General features: G+C 29.7%; 1 protein-coding gene across 2 annotated transcripts in view; it reads left to right on the top strand.

Annotated features, from left to right (window-relative positions):
- LOC111620397 (dynamin-1-like protein) overlaps positions 1–21,371 on the top strand; it is a 93,303-nt gene that overhangs the window by 30,722 nt on the left and 41,210 nt on the right. The window contains exons 1-3 of one of the 2 annotated variants that reach the window (XM_023362314.1): positions 8,360–8,498; positions 11,096–11,217; positions 18,330–18,416. In XM_023362314.1, coding sequence (XP_023218082.1) covers positions 11,200–11,217; positions 18,330–18,416 — 105 coding nt within the window. In that variant the 5' untranslated portion in view covers positions 8,360–8,498; positions 11,096–11,199. Of the gene's footprint in view, positions 1–8,359; positions 8,499–11,095; positions 11,218–18,329; positions 18,417–21,371 lie in introns of those variants that run through there. The other variant, XM_023362315.1, reaches the window with a different exon arrangement.

Raw genomic sequence — 21,371 nt, 5'->3', positions numbered from 1 at the left:
GGTCATTGTCAGGTTTTGACATAAATGGAATGTTCTTTTACAAACATTCCATTTACATCGAAACCTGATGATGGTTGTTTAAAATTGAAGAAAACATTTGTTTACATGACAATTAATTGCTGGTTTAATGGTAATTGCATATTTTTATTTAGATGTCTCTATAGAATAAAGAATAGAGATCTCAAGAGACTGAATAATTTCAAGTACAGGTATATATTATATGTAGGGAGTTAAAAAAGCAGAAATTTTTTTGCATAATGGGAATTTTACTGGATGTTTGGGAAATCCATTGTTTGCGATATGATGAATTCTTGGAACAACAAATGATTTAATGGATTGATCAGTGGCCTGATCAATCCATTAAAACAATATTCTACTGTATATTTTCATTCTTAGTTTTAGTGGCTCATATGGAAAGTCTTACAAATTTGTTATATATTATTATTTAATTTTAGAGTATTTCAATACTCCTGTACAGTATATCTTTAGGCAGGGCCCACTCTAGGGGTGGCAAATCTAAAGGGCGGCATTTTGGTTATGAATGTGGCAAAATATTTATAAGTTAAATACTTAATTAATTAAAATTGTATATTTGTCGATTTTTTTCTGTGGCTACAATTACCTTGCAATTTACATTTCATGTTTTTTATTTTTGCCTAAAAGCTAAGAAAATATATGCATTCCTTAATTCTGAAGAAAACAACCATAAAAGAGGGCTTTTGGCAAAAAGGAAAGCATAAGTAAGAATGTTAAATTTTGTCCCAAACCTTAGTGTTACCTTAAGAATACTGCTGAACATACCAATAACTGTAGCTAGTGGGGGAAAGGAGTTTCTCTAAATAAAAATTAAAAATTTTTTACGTTCCACTACCATGCAAAATCATCTTAATAGTTTGGCTATTTTGGCAATTGTGCATGAAACCTGCTGATCAAGTAAACTTAAGAGAGTTAATAAAAAAAGTTTGCAGAACTAAAAGTGAAAAAAAAGTTTATTTTGATTTTATTATAGTTGATGTACTTTTGTTTAGTTTTTGTAGGATATAAGTTTTTTGTTTGATTGTACAATAATACATTTTTGTAATATCATTAAAAATGCATCTAGTTAACAATTTGTAACTAGGTACAGGTATATTTTAATTTTTACTGTTTCGTACTACTTGATTGTTAATTTTATATTACATGTTTCTCTCTAAATAAATTTAAGGAGCAGCAATTTGTCTTTTTGTCCAGGGCAACATAAATGTTTGAGTGGGTGCTGCTTTAGGTAACACCTCATGGTGTTTTGACATCCATTTTGGAAAGCACTGATATATGCCATTGTGAGTCAAAAACATGAAAATACAGTAATCTCTAAATTCAGTTTTATTTTACTTCTATATTTCTCATATAATTGATTAAATTTTCTTTTTATACAACACTATGGTTTTCTTTCTTTTAATGGATTTGATAATGTTATTTAGGAAGATATTTTGTCTGGAATGCTTTGCCATACAAAATAGCAAATTGAAGACTTTTCTGATGATACAATCAAAATTTCAATTTGGATACTCTTCAATTGAATGTCAGCATTATTTAAAGTTGTATATGCTGAGATTGAACAAAAAATATGAATAATAATTAATATTAAATGTTGTACAGTAGAGTCCCGAAAACTCGGAACTCGATAACCCGGCAGTCCAGATAACTTGGCGCAAGCTGTTATCCTCCCTTCTTTCTGCAAATGATGATGGTCAAGGTCTTATCCAGAACTTAAAGAAAATTAACCTATTGGATGTTGTTGGCTGGGTGGTGGATGCCTGGAACGAGTTAGTCATTAACACTAGTTCATTCCTTGTGAAAACTCCTTGATCACGAGGGAAATGAGTTTGTTGAACATGATGATGCAGAAAATGTAAACTTACTCGATCTCTTGAAAAGAGTTCCTGGATGTGCAGAAGCCGATGAAAATGACAGTGGTCAAACAGTCGAAAATCGTCAAACAGTGGTTCCAGAATGATACTGAGCAAGACATTATGTCTGATGCAGAAATTATTGCTGCTGTCACTGTTAATGAAAAAATACCAGAATATGATGAAGACATTGACGTTGAGGATTCCACCGTACAAGTTCCTAAAATATCATAGTGAGGGACTAAAGGCTGTCGAAACCGCTCTTCAGTATTTTGAACAACAAGGTGCATCGGTAATGGACTTACTGTTCCTTCGTTTTCTTTGTGATGAAGCAGCAAAACACAGAGTGCATTGCGGAGACAACAGGACATTACTCATTTCTTTAAAAAAAAGTAGCCAGTTTTTCAAAAGTTGGCTAGTCAATTTTCATTATAGACAGCTTTATGCCTCATAAAGCATTTTTCTGAGGTCTGTCTTATCAGGTAAATTACTGTACACTGTATTCATTAATTTTCATTTTCATGTAGTAAAGGCTCTATGTCTTCATAAAGTATGTACTTTTCCTTTGTTTAAGTGTATTTGGGCGGTTTATTCTGTTGTATTCTCAAGCAAACAATATATACAAATACAGTACAGTATTTTCTGAGAAAACACTTGTACTTATTCTTTTTTAACCCCATTCTTGATAACCTGGCATTTTCACAAACTCAGCCACCCTTCAGTCCACATTAGGCTGAGTTTTTGGGACTCTGCTGTATTAGAAAACAAATCAATAAATTTTAGCAAATTCTTTACAAATAGCTTGTTTTTATTTGGGTAAAGGTAAAATTTAAATGGCATTTACATGTACTAAAGTTAAGAGAACAGAATTTATATTAAAAAAAAGTTAATCAAAAACAGATACTAATGGATTATTTAGGTTAGTGTTTCTCAATGGGGGTGATATCGCTCCCATGTGGGCATTTTTCCATGTTGAGGGGGCGATTAGTAACAATTTATATTTTGGGAGGCGAAAAACAATTTTCTGGGCGATACAGTAAAACATTATATTAAGAATAATTAGATATTTTTATCATTATATTGTACAATAGTTAAACAAATAACATTATACTAGTCACTAGTCTATTCAGTGCAGTACAAATTTGGCGTTAGTCTTGGTCCTCGGCATCAGAATTTTGAAGTGAAGGGGGCAATAATAGGTAACGATTTTATTGAAGGGGGCGACGATTCGTTAGAGGTTGAGAAACACTGATTTCGATATTAGTGAATAAATTTACTAAAATTTATATCAGTATTTAATAATTTTTGTATACTTAATTTTTTAAAATTGTTCTCATAATTTTGATAAATTATTCAAATAATGTTCATAATATATCTTTATCCAAAAAAACTTATTAGAAAAATGTTAACCTGAATAGAAAACTATTCACACATTTACTTGTTTGTTTCTGAATATAGCATATTATGAATAATTTTTGATGTACTACTATTTTGGAAATATGCCAAATGTTAACAGTAAACTGAATTTAGAATGCTATTTTATATAATTAAATAAAAAAAGATCTTAGATAAAAACTAATTGCATAAATAAAAAGTTTTAATTAAATCTATATTCTTGAAATAATTACTTAATTTTAGCTAAATGGATTTTTCAAATTAAATAAAATTTTATTAAATTTGTGATTTAAAAACTAAAATAAATAAATTTAAAAATAAATTCAAGTTTTCAAATACTAGTATTACATTTATTTTGAATTAAAATAAACATATTAAAAATTAGTACTTCAGACATGTGTGTTTTGAAATGCTTATTTCAGTTAAATTTCTCAATTTACAAAATTAATTTATTAAAATAGAAAATAAATGAATCTTAGAAATTCTTATGAAAAAATTAACAACTTATATTTCATAATGAGGTTTACAGAAATTTTTATTAAAACATTTCAAATATGAGGTAATGAAGATGTTTTGATTATCTGTGATCTGATTTTAATTCATCAAGCTATCAAAATTTACCATTATTTGTATGCAGTATTTCTGTTTATAAAATTATTAATAGGAAGTTCTAAAAAAAAATATACATTTTCATTAAAAAGTTAGATATAAGTTAAATGTTTAGTTTCTAGAAAATAGAAATTTCTAAGTTGTGTTTTTGCTAGATCTATTTGAACAATGATATAAAGCTGTTTCTATATGGGAAATGTATGCACAGATTTAAGTAACCCAAATTTAGTATTGAATTAATTTAGAGAAAGAATAAGTGAAACATTTCTATCACATGTGTGTCATTTTTTAAGTAGGCTTGTTTTCCTAGTATCCATTCTCTCTCAATGCACTCAAAAGTATTTTTCAACAAAAATTAGAATTAATCAGTAAGTCTGGTGATAGAAAAAAGTTTTTCCAGGCATAATTAAATCTCTCCTAACCTATCTTTCAAAAATTCTTAAGAATAATTATGGATTCTAAAATCTGATAGTGAGATATGAAATTTATTTAACTTTATTATTTTCTATTGATGATTTTAATTTTTTTCTCTTGTCTATTATTTTAAGTTTTTTGAAGAATAATCTATAAATATAGTCCTTTAAATTTAAATTTAATTCTTCTCAGTACAGCACAGTTAAGTAGTATTAAATTAAAAAACATTAATTTAAAAAATTAATTAAAAATGCCAGGATGAATTAATACATTTTTGTGATATTTTTGTGAATTAAATTTGTAGTATTAAATTATTATAACTGCTTGATTAGCCACTCTCTCCAGCATGTAGAACAATATCTTATTACTGTACAAGGTAAGGTTTTCAATAGTTCTTTCAAGCTCATATCTTTTCTATTTTATTGAATCTATTTGTCAGTTCTTTCCTTTGGGAAGCCACACTCAATCAGTAGATACTTGATTAATTAGGGATGTGCATTTCAGGTTTACTATTTGGCCTCTTCAGACTCTTATAACAAAAAAAAGAAAAAGAAAAAACTAGTGAAAGTCTATGAAACTTGGCACTATTATGATACTAATAATAAAACAATACTATTGAAGTTCTGGCTACCAAAAAATATTTAATCAAATGTTTTTGACCTTCACTTAGTTCATTCTTAGCTGTCAGAGCAAATGGAATAGAATTTTTTAAATTTAAAAATTACAAATTTAAATTTGAAAAATAAAATAAAAAATATTTAAACACTGTTTTATAATTATTTTTATTTAATTTCACAAAAGTATTGATCTGTGAGGTATTGGAAGGGGGAAAAATTATTTATTGTGACGTTGTCACAATGCCAGGTTGCAACTTTTAATAATAATTTTTTTATTTATTTAATTTAAAATATATACTCTTCACCCCAAATTAATACTGTCTTGTCCTTTATGTAATACTTTCCCTGTTAGCAAGCCACTGTACTGTACATCATACTTTTCCTATTAGCAGCAGAGTCATGATGATCATCTCTCTAATTCCTGTTAGGGAAAATTTTTAAAATTGAAATAATGTGACTTTTGTATCAGAAGTTCGTATATAGTTAATAGGGGCCTCCTGCCCCTATGGTTTCCTGGTCTCTGCTTTCACCTATCTAACTCCATTCTTGAAATTAAGGAAGGACAGATGGATGACAGTGGGAATTTATAGGCATATAAATAATAATATGCAAAAAAATTTTGTTTATATAAATATTCAAATTTAAATAAAAGTACATAAAGTAAAAACCAAAATAAAGAAATTTCAAATGTCTTTAAAATAGAAAGGAGCAAAGAAGAAAATATAACTGTACTACAGTAATTGATCTTAAACATTAGGAAATAACTTAAAATTGACCAAATTTAGCTTTTTTTTTTTTAAGATTGATGATATAGAGGATATCACACTTAGATGCTAACCAAACCCATGTTCTGCCTAAACCTAGAAATGCATATGTGATTTTCTGTTGTAACAAATGAAAAACTATAATCATGGAAAAATAACAATAGGTGTACACTGTGATATATTTATCAAAATTTTGACAAGTTAATGACTCGGATTTCATAGAAACTATGTTTGTAGTAACTTTATTATTACAAATGAAATACTACTATACTATACTGAAAAGTTGACAGTGTGTGCACATTCATGCCTTTCCATATCACTCAGTTCAATTTGTAACAATTGCAATGTAAAAGTAGGTCTGGTTGTATATTTTTAATCACAATTATTTGGCATAAATTGTATGAATTCATATTAAAAACTGTTTCATTTTTGCAATTAAACAATTGCATTACAGAAAACTATGTGCATTTCTAGGTTAACATATATGCATCAAGTTTATTTATTACTGAGTTTGTCCACAGCTGTGAATATATAATTGTTCTAGGAACCTGAGTGGAAGATTAGATTTATTTTTCAAAATAGACTTGTCCCCTACTTTCTTCTGTCTGAAGCCCATTAAATTAATGATTAAGGTTTAAATCTTTATGCAATTAGTAAAAACTGAGAAATGCTCATTTATTCTCTTATTGACAGATCTGAATGAAGAGCCTATATAATAGTCTGTCTTTGAATAATTTCACCATAAAGGCAATATTGGAGTATATATCTGGTACTGATGGGACAATTAATCAGAATTGAGAAAATCTCATTATGATTTCTGATTCTTAAACACGATTTTCCACATTTTATAAGAAAATTAATTTAAGTCAAAGATTAAAAATTTTTTAAATTATGATATTAACAATTAAATATTAGTTTATTAGAAACTTCCATGTTCACAAAGCAGAGATGATGCAACACCCCTATAAAGTATGAGAATGTGATAAAATGATGTCATTCTGCTATACTTAATGAACACTAGATTCTGTATGGAAGAACTTAAATCAGGCTTAATACATCTGAGTAGACCTAAATTATAAATAAAGTGCAGTTAGTGTAACACACAATTTTTTATCTTAATATTTCCCACTTAAAAAAAAATTTGAAATGTTTCCCTTTATAATTATAACTTCAAAAAGTAATTGGTATACCAAGTAATTAAACTTTTACCTATTTGAACATTATCAAAATTTAGTCAAATTAATCTACAAAAGAGAATTATTTGTTAAATTTCAATTTTGTGATATGAAAACAAACATTTGAATTCATTGTTTCTAAAAAGACTATTTCTGACCTTCCTCAATTATTCTCCACCTCTTTAAGTTTGAGATCAGCCTTTTATCACTTAAACTGCAAAAACAAGTTATTTCAATTAATTATTATTTTTTAAATTTTCTATTACAACATTAATTTTGATCACTGTATTATTTATAAAAGTTTTAATGAATTATATACATCTGTAAATAGTTTATTATTGGAAAAAATAACAATAACTAAAGATTTTCTATATTTTTGAAATTGTATTGTAACAGATACATCTTTTGAAGTAGAAATATATATTAACTTTGTAAAACTAAATATTAAAGAAAATGTTTGATATTTCATGGAAATTGTGCAGTATGGCTATAGAATGTGTGTACAGTGTCACTGTACTGTACATCTGTTATTTTCTTTAATGGCATCACTCCATCTCATGAATATTTAAATTAATAAATTTATTACAAAATTAGGCCCAACCTAATGTACTAAATTTAAAATATCCTAATGTAATTTGAAATATAATAAATTAATATTTTATCAGTAAGAATGTCAACTCAAAACAAAACAAATGACACTTTCAAGAATTTTATAATTATAAGAAACAGCAAAAATATGTATGTAATTTATAGTAAATTTTTATTATTACACATTATAATTGAAAAATTAAATTTTGTAGTTTTGTTGTTTCCCATAGCAGTGCAGTTTAATGGAACTTTATATCACAATAAAATATTGAAATTCTTTTTGTATTCAGAATATTTTAAGAATGTAGGGCTACACTATAGTTTTTCTGAATTGGACTAACATTTTTCACAACTAATTAGTCAAATTGCTAAACAATTTTTCCTGGCAGTGAGTGTCCTGTATTAATGTCTTCTATAAATTTAAAAACAACTTTTTACCAAATCATCTCTATAACATAACATCAGTTTAATATACTAGCATATTGTTTGATGATGGGACCTTATATCTAACATATTGTAATTTTTGCAAAATTATTGGATGCTGGATACACCATAGGAAGTCCCGAAGATGCCTATCTTTGCTATATCCTATATTACATTAAGGTTCCATTCTGCATACATTCCATAAGGCTGATGTTATCTATAGTATTTTGATGAAATAGTTATTTCAACTTATACATAGTAAATTTTTACTATGTATAAGTAACTATGTATAAGTATTAAATATACATAGTAAAAATTTATTAAAATGTACTACTATTAAAAAATAGCATAATTAAATAAATTTTGCTTTATAGAATTTAAGATGAATTACTAAAACTTAGGTGTTAAATTTAGATTTTTAATTTAATACTAACAAGAAGAAAAATCTATGACATTTCAAACAAATCTTTATTTTATAGAGTTCAGGAAAGAGTTCAGTTCTAGAAAGTTTAGTTGGTCGTGATTTTCTGCCCAGGGGACTTGGAATAGTTACAAGACGTCCATTAATATTGCAATTAGTTTATGTTCCAAAGGATGATACAACTTATCGTTCTGCTGCAGAAGGTAATTAAATTTTTAAAGTAAATTTTTAGGCATAAATATTTAATTTTTTTATTAACTAATAATTTTAAAGTAAGTGAAAAAATGAGATTTTATTTACAAAAGCAGAATTTGTTGTTTGATAAATTAAATCATGTATAAAATAAAATTCTGCATGTAATATAAATTTGTTAATACTGTAGAAATTTGAGAGATGATTATAGCAAAGACATTTAGTTTATTATTTTTTTTACAAAAAATTTAAGAAAATTTTATTTGATTAATTATATGTTTTTGATCTGAAAATTATTTCACTGATACATGAACTTTTAACTTTTCAAAATATAAATTTATTAATAAATCTGAACATATTTATTAGAAATTAGAAAACAAAACAGTAATTCTTAGGATTATTTTTAAAACTTTTAGAATGTAAATAATTAGTTTTTTATTCAACAACTAGCTGCAAGGACCCGCTTCGCTGGGTTTTTGTTTGTGTATAATATAGTTTTTTATATATATAAAAGACTGTTTTTCCAAGTAATCTAGAATCTAGCTGCAAGGACAAGCTTCACTGGGTTTTTATTTGTGGGCAAAAAGTAACGATAGTGAAGATTAAGAGAATTACATTATAGCCAATCTTAACAGTTTTCACAGAATGCAAGAATTATGTCCCCGTTTCCAGACTAATTAGAGAATTTTTACATGAGTCTAAAAATATGTTTGATTTCCCACAAAAAACTGCCTGTAAATCTTGCATGCCGCTTTATATTAACACTTCCTTTGTTACTCAACACTTTCGTTGTTAACACTTCCATTGTTAACACTTCCATTGTTAACACTTCTATTGTTAACACTTCCATTGTTGACACTTCCATTGTTACACATCTTCGAAGTCAGCCACTTTCAACCCCATATCTCCCGCACCCTTATAGCTATTGAGACGCAACCACCATAGTGCACGGATGGAGACTTGGGGCTACTACCACATACAAACACCATTCATGTGCAATGTGTAGTTTTGGCTAAAAAGTGTGAAATATAGGGGGACACATGGCCATTTTTATATATATATATATATAAGATGACAAAATAAAACAAAATAAAGCAATGGAATTAAGACAAAACAGCACCCAAGGGACAACAAAGAAACTAGGGACACAACACTAAAGAACTACAAAAAGTNGTTCCAGCTAATATATATATATATATATATATATATATATATATAGATAAAGTATTATTAAAATTGTGCATTTAATGCATATCCTGTTTTATTGCCTTCTATTTCCTTTTAAATTGTTGTACATGTTAATATTTTTTTTTTAATGCATAAAAATTCAACTAATTTAAATTTACTTAATATTCCATGTTATTCCAGGATTATTTGAGATACCTTTTGTCTACATTGAATAATTAAGGGTTCTACTGTGGGTTTTTTCCTATTAAGGTGTTTAGTTATTTCCAAATTTATCATTGACTATTTTTATTTCTGTATAAACAACTACAGTAGACCCCCCCATAACACGGGTTCATGTAAGACAGATTCGTATAATATGGCGGAAAAATTGTAATTGTGTTTGTATAACATGCTAAAAGAGGTTCATATAACACAGTAAAAGAATGAGACAGATTGTTATGGTCGACTTGTGTCTAGACAGGATTGGTCGAATCTGGACCAATAGTGATTGCCATCCAGCGGCACGCATATATACGGACAGTTTAGGCAGGAAAGTTGAGTTTGCTTTCGTCTGTATGTTGAGAGGTTGTGGTCGTCTCGACAAGAAGTCATTATCGTCTGGCTTATGGCTTTGTGAAATTAAACCTTATTTCATCTAGAGAAAGTACACATCTCTGTTACATACATACTATCAATTAAGCTGTGTTTAAAGTTAAGTGTGTTTGTTAAATAAATTTAAACAGATATTATAATACGTACATCAATTAGGTAAGTCTAATACTTTTATAATTTTTATGTTATCTAAAACTAATCTAAAGTTAATCACTTTGGGCTGTGAATAGCTCATGTATTTGTAAAGTCTAAGTGATTCGTACAACACGGAGCGTATCTACCATGTTATAGGGGGTCTACTGCTACTATTTAACTGGGAAAACAATAAATTTATGTAGAACATCCTAATTCCAGCAGTAACATGAAATATTAATACTACAATGAACATTTTTGGAGATCTTATGTCTTCATCTTCAGGTTCTGAAGTCTTTCAAACATAGAACAATGTTTGTCTATGTTTTTGAAAGACATTGTTCTACATTCAAAAGACTTCAGAACCTGAGATGGAGGCTAAGATCTCCAAAAATGTTCTAGTATTAATATTTTGTTACTGCTGGAGTTTTGATATTCTACATAAGCTAATACTTTTATTTTTTTGACCATTGCCATCTCAATTTGTCCTTAACTTTATCTAGTTCTCAAAATTGTTCAAGAAAAAATATATAAGTTAGATGTTAATATTAAAATATTGAGGTAGTAATTCAGTATAATATCTAAAAATAATTTTAATATCTTTGGTTTGTTTCTTTTGAGCTAGTTTTCTTGCCAACATGGACAAACATTAGCATTAACTAAATCCTAAATATGTGAAATTTTTTCATTTTTTTAGGAACTGTTCATTTAGAAGAATGGTGCAAGTTTTTACATACAAAAGATAAGATATTTACAGATTTTAATGAAGTTAGGAAAGAAATTGAAGATGAAACAGATAGAATGGGGGGTACTAATAAGGTAAATCTTCAAATTTTAAACAGCTTAAAATTATACAGTATAGTTATAATTCATTAGTTTAAATATATTGCATTACTAGATATAAAATTTTATTTAAGTCAGTTATAAAATTTAAATTTAAAAAAAATGTTTCTTTAAAAAGATAACTTTATTCTTTTTTGTGATTTTGCCTTGTCATAGTGAGTTTTTTTAAAGTTAAACAAAAGAGATAAAGCTATCTTTTTAAAGAAATGTTTTTTATAAATTTAATTTTTATAACTGACTTTTTTTTGCCTTGCCATAGTGAGTTTAATTTTCAACTGTTGTGGTTTCGGCCGTAAAACCTATGCTAAAACTGCATGGAAGTAAGCTATAACTGTGTTAGGATGTCCCTCTGAAGTGATGTGCAGCCATATCGCCCAAAAACTATGTAAATGAGCTGGGGCTACTGAACCAAGAATGGGTTCAGATAAAGAAGTTAGTCCAGAAAGAGAAGAGGAAGAAGACAAGTATAACAATAAGTACTTTAAACATCAGAACAATGAATGGGAAGAGTAGAGAGTTGGTTGATCTTATGCAAAGGAGAGTGAACATTTTGTGCCTGCAAGAGACAAAATGAAAAGGAAATAAAGCTAAAGAACTTGATGAAGGATACTTCCTGTTTGTGAGTGGAGTGAATAAGGGAGGAAGGAATAGTTTGTATCATAATTGATAAAGTTCTGAAAGACAGTGTCTGTGGGGTAAACGAAGGTGTGATAGAATTATGAGCGTTAAGTTGGATGTTGGTGGAATTTTCATTATGATTGTGTGTGTGTATGCTCCTCAGCCAAGTAGTGGAGAAGAAGCAAAGACAAACTTTTCGACAGATCTTGACCAAGTTATAATGTGTATTCCTATGAGCAAGAGATTAATCTGTGGGGACAATTTAAATGGTCATGTTGGGAAGAGGAAGAATACAGAAAGAAGAGTTCTTGGGAAGTGGAGTGTGGGAGAAAGACTAGTTGATCATGCTGTGGCTTTTGACCTTGCACTAGTTAACGCCTACTTTGAGAAGAAAGTGAACCAACTGGTTACATACATGAGTGGTGGTAGATCCAGCCAGATTGATTTTTTCTTGTGCCGCAGGAGACATCTGAGAGAAGTGAGAAACAGGAAGGTGTTAAATGGAGAAAGTGTTGCTGCACAACAGAGTCCTCCTGGTGAATTGTGACTTTCCTATGGGCCGTTGTAAGAATTGTGTTAGCCAAATTGAACAAAGGATCAAATGGTGGAGATTGAAAGAGGAAGAATTAAGGAAAGAGTTTAAGGAAAGGTAAAAGTGTTAAAAGAAATCCAGCAAACATGGTGGTTGCTGAATAGTAATTGCATTTTGAAAGTTGGAGAAGAGGTTTTGGGAAAAACTTCAGGGAAGAGATTGCCAGAAGGAAAGGAACTTTAGTGGTGGAATGCTGAGGTACAATTTGCAGTTAATTAAACAAAAGAAAGAGGCAAAGAAAAGGTGGAATTTGATGGGAAGGCCTGAAGATAAAGAAACTTACCATTTAGCAAATAAAATGAATAAAAAGAAGGTGGCTATTGCAAAAGCAAAGGCTTTAGAAGAGGCTTATAAAATTTTCAAAAGGAAAGGTGGTGAAAGGCAGTTGATGAGAATTGCCAAAGCAAGAGATAAGGCATCAAAAAGATTTTACCTCTATTAAATTGATTAAAGGAGTGGTATTACAAGATTACGAAAGGGTCAAGGAAAAGATGGAAAGAATATTTTAGGAATTTATTGAATGAAGAAAACCCCAGAACTTTATATGAGAATGGAGAGACAAATGAAAAAGTAGTGCAAGATATTAACAGAGAAGAAGTGGAAAGTGTACTTAGGAAAATGAAGATGGGGAAATTCATTCTGGTTGAGGCTTGGAGAGGTTTGGGTAAGGAAGGAATTGATATCCTCTGGGACTTTATGAAGAAACTGGCAGCAGGAGAAGCCCAGATGAATGGAGGAAGAGCATTCTTGTGCTAATCTTTAAAGGTAAAGGGGATGTACAGAATTGCAGAAATTAGAGGTATAAAGATATCATTCCATACTATGAAGATTTTGGGAGAAAATTGTAGAAAGACGGATTTGGCAGGAATTTGAGATTGGAGAGAAACAGTTTGGCTTTTTGCCGGGAAGGAATATGACTGATGCTATCTTTGCTTTGAAACAGCTGATGGAAAGGCACGGGGAAATGCAGGAAGATTTGGGTACCCATTGGGACCCCATGTCCTTGGAGGGAAGACCTTACCATTGAATTAGAAGATGGAATTGTAGCAAATTAAATGTGCCAGTTAATGATAACACCCTCCACTTACAATACCTGTAAGTGGAGGGTGTTATTAACAAGCTGGAACAACCAGTCATGAATGGTCCAGAAACAACAGGAAAGTTCAATTGACAGGTACAAGTCTAAAACTGTTAGGTAGCCTGGATGGCCCACATTGTGTAATTGCTGTACCAGTTCATACAAGCTATTACTATGTTCTTAGCTTGTATGAACTGGATAATTCTGTAAATGCTCATTGAGGAGTGTGTGGATGTATCTCTCCAACAAGTCGTTAGGGAATCCGGTTTTGTCCACCACTGGATGGAGTTGCTGACTCTGTTTGAGTTTTGGAAAATGTGAATAACCATGGAGTATCTGATGAGTTCACCATTGACTTAGCTAGAGCTAGCCATTCAGCTAGCTTTGTATGGGAGAAGCACTTAACCCTAGCTTGCAGCTTATCAATGAATTTGAGCTCTATTCTTTTGCATTGTGTCTGTTATATGTACTGTTGCAAACCTCATACATAAGTGTCCCTTTTCACATCTACAAAGGCTTTGCTCTTGTCGACCCTGACGAGGGTAATGTTGTTTCTTCGTAACGAAAAGTTAGTTCTACCATCCTTTACCTTCACCATCTCCGGTGTTCATTTCTCATTCCTGATCTTCATGGTTGTCATCCATTTATAGTATTCCTTCTGTATCAGAGAGATTGTTCAAAAGGATTTTCAGGTCCAGAATGATTGTACAGGAGGTTCTCAAATATGGACCGACATTCACAACCTCCTCTCTTCAGTAAAGATACTGGATCCTTCATTCAGTCACTGACCACAAGGCTAGAAAACCATGCCAGGAAGATAAAGTGATCAAGACATGACAGTCCCTACCTATTATACCATCATAAAACTGAAAACAGACATAACAGTATACAGACAGACAGCCAATACATGACAAATTCATAGAAAAATACCCACAACTCACTGTTAGAGCAGAGGATTGTTGATCAGAAAAGAACAATTATACACAACAATCTTATTGCAGAAAAAAACCAGAACATATCAAACCACAAGTTGTAAAATAATAAAAAAACAAATACTAAATTACACAGAAAATCACACACTTATTGACAGTACTTCAACAACAGCCACTCACGAAAACATACAACATAATCTACAACGTGCACCTCAGCATGAAGACAATAATTACAGCCAGTGACCATGTAGACAGAGAATTAAATAACACATTCACAATTTTATTTCAAGAAACATTCACTAATTATATATAATTAAATTTTACACAGACCACAAATATTCACAGACACAAAATATACAATCCAAATTACAAGAAATGTTATCTTATCTAATTATACACATTTTATCAAAACATATTCCACCAGAATCAACCCTTTCAAACATACATCAGTTTTTGATTTAGTTACTGTAGTTAAATACTATGGTTTTAAATTACATTTATAAACAGACATATTCAAAACACAGACAAATCATAATCGTGTCTGAGAAAGAAGACTAAAAAAAACACAAATAACATTAGACAATAATTAGGCAAGCTGGTACAATACACTAAAACAACATAACACCAACCAAACCTTATGAAAGAGGTTAGGAAAATATTCAGGAAAATTAAAACACACACAAAACATGAATGATACAATATGCACCTACAGAAACATTGATACCCTGAAACAAAAACAGTAGCCAAATCATAGACTCAATACAAAACCTGATAAATAAATAAATCACTGCTAATTTCAAGAAGCCAGCTTTTATTAATTAAAAGAAAGTGTTGCCAAGTTATATAAACTATTATAATATGAAACCTGTATGTTACAAAAACAAAATAAATTATTCACAAACAATTAGGCATTTTTCTACAGACAACTACAATGTTATGTCAACAGAAAAATAACTTGCAGACTACTGATCTGCACTTTGGTCCAACCAGTCACATACAAAAAATAAAACAAGCTCGATCAAATTGGAAGAACAAAACATGCATAATGTTCTAATCATGTTCTGTGTCAAAATAAACATATACAGCATACAAAATACAGTACAAAGAAAACAGTTTGAAGACACCTGGTGTAGACTTTTACAATTTCTGGTAAGAAAAATTTGTCTTCACTGGAAACTAGCCAAAACATTTTACACATAAGTAACAACTGACAAACTTCTTGCATAGGGCATCACATAGATGAAAGAAAAAATAATAATAACAACAAAAAGATGCAACATAGGATAGATCAACAATATCCTTTAAAACATTTTACAAAATTCTTACATCTTACAAATAACATATACTAGCACATTAAACAAAAACAACAATCTCATAGAACAGAAGTCACCAAACTACAGCCTGTGGATCAGATCCAGTCACTGCTGCATTGTGCCACAAATGAGCTAAAATATAATTATTTATATGGAAATATAATAGATTATAGATAAACTTACACTTACTATGTAAAAAAAAAAATTAAAATAAGTAAAAATGCCAAAATTGGTCCAATCTGATTTTTGTATCTGACAGTAATATAATTTTTAGAAAAATTAGTGAAATGAAAAATTTGGCAACTTTTTGCAACTTTGGATATCAGAGGGCTTTTTGTGTAAGTACTTGCAATGAAGTTACTAAGAAAAGTGATTACGAGCTTGCTGCAGCATTCATGTTTGTGTATTGGTAAATAAATATATTGATTGCCTTTATTTTTTGTGTATTCAGTGTACTGTATTGAACAAAATAGTTATGCAGCCAACACTTGTCGTTTTCTTAGTTATCTGGCCAGCTGTGAGAAATGTTTGATGACTCATCATAGACTAACAAAAAAGCTTTGTAGAAACTGCATGGAATGCAAAGAACAGCTATTTGTAAATTGCTATCTGTGACATGCAAAAACAAAACAAATGTACACACAGCATAGATTAAATGAAAGCATTTGCCAGCATCATCACATTTGTGGTTATTCACATGTTATGACTGTTGTGTGTATATGAATGCATCATCAAACATTATAAAACAACTCTATACATATTATCTCACTTCATGTACAGTACAGTACTGTAAGGTCTCATTTTATGCGGTGGATACGTTCTACAGAAAAGCACATATAAAAAATTCGCATAAAAAATAACTTTACTTGCCTTGAAAAAGTAGGGATACGTTCCATAATTTTCTAAAATCACATAAAACCAAAACAACAAGTTAAAATTAACTTAAAACCGCATAAAAAAAGTTTGCAGAAATTAAAAGAAATAGGCTGCTTAATGAATTACTTCGAATGTCTGAAAGAAATTCATATAAAAGCTTAAAATAAACTTGTATTCAAACTTAATTCAGTTTATTTTATTGAAAAGTAATATAGTTTTACATTTTTTTTTTAAATTTTTGGAATGTTTTTTAAGTCTCCAAATTTTTTAAAAATATTAAAAAATATACGGCCAGCTTCACCCTACTTTAAACCCTTGTCCTCCCGCGACGTTTATGAGAATGCCCCGGGAAATCCAACTCCAGCTGTGTTCAAGGTCATCCAGATGTATAAACTGACTCATCGGTGTTAAATTTCACAGAAGGGCAAGACAAAGGAAGTTAAACTTTGAAGCTTTTTCTTCAAAATTAACGCATTTCTTTCGTTTTTTTTAGTTTTAAGTATTTTTAATGTTTAATTACATTTATATCAAAAATTGCTAGGAACTAAAGCGATTAAGGTAGATCTAGCTGTCCTTTACATCCATAAACGTTATATGTCAGTGGAACAAATGGAGTGAGCTTTGAGCGTTCCACGATTTTTGGAGACTGTCTATACACAGGCTTCCTAAACAAGCCTATATGTATGTTTGTCCAAGAAATTTTTGGATGAAATACAAACCGCACCACTTCAAAATCGCATAAAAATAATCCGCATAAAAAGACACCTTACAGTACATGGACAACATAACTGCTTCTACCCACAAACATCCAAGTCACCTATTAGAAATTACACCTGTTTCACTGACATACAAATGGTATTTGTCCCAAGACAAATGCAGAACATTTCTCATAGAAAAATAATTCTGAAGAGGAAGACTGTTTTTATATCTCTCTCATCTGTGGATGTTAGAGTCCATGGATGAGAGCAAGGTGTATAGATATTTAAAATTTCAACAGGCTAAGTTTACAAAACATGCACAAATAGAATGGAGACTAACAAAGGAATATAACAACAGATTAAAGTCTGTACTAATAACTGCTCAATGCAAAACATATATTAAAATCAATAAAAACACACCTATATGCTCATTTGGACAATTACGCTAAAATTTTTAATGTAGTTTTTACAGAAAGCAATTTCTTATTATTACAAGATAATTTATTTATAAATTTTTTTTATGTTTAAATTTTAAAAGAAAATTGTCAAATGTTACACCCACCCATTCCAAGAAAGTTTGACAGTTTCTAATATTATTGATTCTTTTCTTTAAATCACTTTTCAATAGAAAAATGTAATTATGATATGGACTGTCATAAAGAAATTTGTTAGAGCATGTCCTGTTATGAACATGATGTAGGATCATATATACAACTGAAGCTAAAACAATTATTTTTAAGAATGGAATGAATTTTCATAAAAATTACTGTACTCTGATTGCAGAGATTAAGATTACTTGTGTAGTGAATCTGCAATTTTATTGTATTAATAGTTCACTATAGTTCAAGAAAAAATGGGAGATTTTGGGCACACAGTATATCCCTTATTTATATTTCTAAGAAAATTGCATTTATTAAAATTATCATCAGTTTAATGAACAGAAGATTACAAATAGTAATGTCACAACTTATATATTTACAGGGAATTTGTCCAGAAACTATTAATTTAAAGATATTTTCTTCACATGTTGTAAATTTGACTTTAGTGGACTTGCCAGGAATAACAAAGGTATGTGTATTTTTACACTTTGATATTTTAATCCTTGGAATTACAGTAGGGCCTCGATTATCCGACCCCCTATCAACCGACCCCTCAGTTAACTGACCGTCCTAGTCGGCAAATTTCAAATGTCCGCTATTGATGTGGTGCTACAATATTTGGCTATGTCTTGGCTACTTTAATATTATTTTTACATGTTTTAGCTGGCAACACTGGATCGACCATGAAAGGGAGCCAGTATTTAAACGAGGCTTAACTTTCTAATTTTTAACGATACAATAGCGATGATTATTATTTTAAAAAATTTTTGTTAGGCTTAACATCAATGAAAATTCAACGCAAAGTAGGTTAATAGCAATATACTAATATACTAATTACATGGGATATAATAATATACTACACTAATAATGGATTTTTTCATACTTTTCAGTTATCTGCCCTTTCAATTATCCAACCAACCCCAGTCCCCAATTAGCTCGGATAATCGAGGCTCTACTGTATGTGGTATCTGTGGGGCACCTAACATGTATTTTTCAATATCTAAAATTTTGTAAATATCTAAAAAATTTCCATTTTAACTTTTCAAGGAAATTGTATGTGGGCATTCGTGGCTGTTGCTTTGATTGAGCATGATGCAATACAATAGAAATTTAACATAAATATATTCTTACAAAAATGTCATTCCGTACATTCTCTGCTATTTCTTCACTGCTTAACTAATAAGAGTTCCAATTTATTTAAAATGGGAGTGCTGTGTTGTATGCAACAATTTGACATAGTGAGCATCATGTTGATTCTCACTATGTTATATATCATGCAGTGAGACAAAAATTAAAAAGTTAATTTTGATAATGCAAACTGTTAAGTTACAAGTGAATAAATTTTTATATTTTATCAAGACAACATGACAAGAATTTTATCATATAAATGCATTTAACTTAAGTTATGAATTAACTGGCAATTGGCATCATGATTGACAAATTTTTGATGATCCACACATTACTTCTTCAATTGTTACATTTCTCATAAAGAAAACATTCCAGGTTCAACAATCAGCAGAAAATGTTGATGCTTTTTGTAATATTTCTAGCTACTTTAATTATTGAATTAAAGTAATAAATTTTTTGATAATTTCATGGCTACATTGCATTAAAAAAATGAAAATAAAAGTAATCAGTTCTGGCAAAACTGGTTGTTACATGTTAAAAAAATTCTTTGGAATAAAATAAAACAATAACATTATCATTTGATTAATTTACAAGTGAAATGGGCACTTTTGTTTACAGCATAATAAAACATAACAGTTTGTTTACATTGGAGTGGAGTTCATTACTAGCTCTATTGCTGATCTCCATTTAAAGTAATAAGGTTTTCCTATTCTGACCTTGAAAGACAGTTCGTTTTCCAATTACAACAAACCTAATGTCTAATCCACGAAACCAGAGAAAATTTACAGCAAAGTGAAATTTGATATGTTTATTTTATTGCTTTATTATATCAAATTACAATAAACTAAACATAATAAAATATGCATCTTCACCAATCCACAAGTATTTTGCATAATTAGAAATAAGGCAAAATACTGAAATAAAAGATAATTGTACAGTAAAGCCTCAATTATCCAACCCCCCGATTAACCGACCGTCCTAGTCGGCAAATTTCAAATGTCAGCTAGTGATGTGGCGCTACAATATTTGGCTATGTCTTGGCTACTTTAATATTATTTTTACATGTTTTAGCTGGCAACACTCATTCGACCATGAAAGGGAGCCAGTATTTAAATGAGGCTTAATTTTCTAATTTTTAACGATACAATAGCGACGATTATTTAAAAAAGTTTTTGTTAGGCTTAACATTGATGAAAATTCAACATGAAGTAGGTTAATAGTGATATACTAATATACTAATTACATGAGATGTAATAATATACTACACTAATAATGGATTTTTTCATACTTTCCGGTTATCCAACTTTTCAATTATCCGACCAACCCCAGTTCCCAATTGAGTCGGATAATCGAGGCTCTACTGTAGTTTGATATGATGCTGCTGATTTCAGAATAAACAATGGTGTCTGTCTGAAGGCACTTCATGTAACTCCCATAAGGTTAATTTAAATACAGCAAAAACTGGTGAACTTGAACCAGGATAACTAGGGAGTCATGTTTACTCAGTCCTTTTCTTTCTCCGATCATTCTTTATAGGGGATGATGTTAAATAAAACTGGTTAACTTGAATGGAGTTTAGATACAGTATTTTCATAAATGTTCTGAATTTTACATTAAATAAAATAAGTAATGTTCATTTATCTTATAACTAATCAGAAACTTTCTTTAAAGCACAGAAACCACATAAAACTAAAAATAAGCATTGTGACAACAGGCAAAATGATAGCTTCCAGGCAATGTTTGAGACCTAGATACTGTTAAACTTGCCTTTTTTTTTTTTTTTTTAATTATTTATTTGATTGCTGATGGATTTCTCCAACTAGCCAATGTAATAAATAAATAGATTTTTTATAAATTAATTCAAATAACAATTACAGTGTGATTCTATATAAAAGTTGTATCCTTTGCAGAAATATTTTAAAAATATAAGTCATAAATTTTTTTGTGATAGAATCAATCTATTATTTATTTTTAAGTGTAAAATATCACAATTTAAAAAAAATCCTTACTAAACACTTACGAATGAACAGATCAACCTTTTGGAAAAGCATTTCTTGGTAGTTTATTTAACCATTTGGTTGAGCATGTTTTAGTTTCTGGACAATGCTGAGAGTATACATTGATGCAACAATTATATGTAATAAGATCCTGGAAATATCATATGGCTAGTTTTTTATAGGTCACCAGTAAACTGATGCACAAAATCTTGATTTTTAGTTGAACCTTCATAATTCAAAGTTTTTAACTTTAAGTTCAAATTTTTTTCCCTGATCAATTTCAAGTTAACCAGGTTCAA

The sequence above is a fragment of the Centruroides sculpturatus genome, unplaced genomic scaffold, assembly GCF_000671375.1.
Source record: "Centruroides sculpturatus isolate CEXI.00-Female unplaced genomic scaffold, Cexi_2.0 scaffold209, whole genome shotgun sequence".
NCBI classification, from domain to species: domain Eukaryota; kingdom Metazoa; phylum Arthropoda; class Arachnida; order Scorpiones; family Buthidae; genus Centruroides; species Centruroides sculpturatus.
Note: the sequence above shows the minus strand (reverse complement) of the source record. Positions and strands in the feature narration are given on the sequence as shown.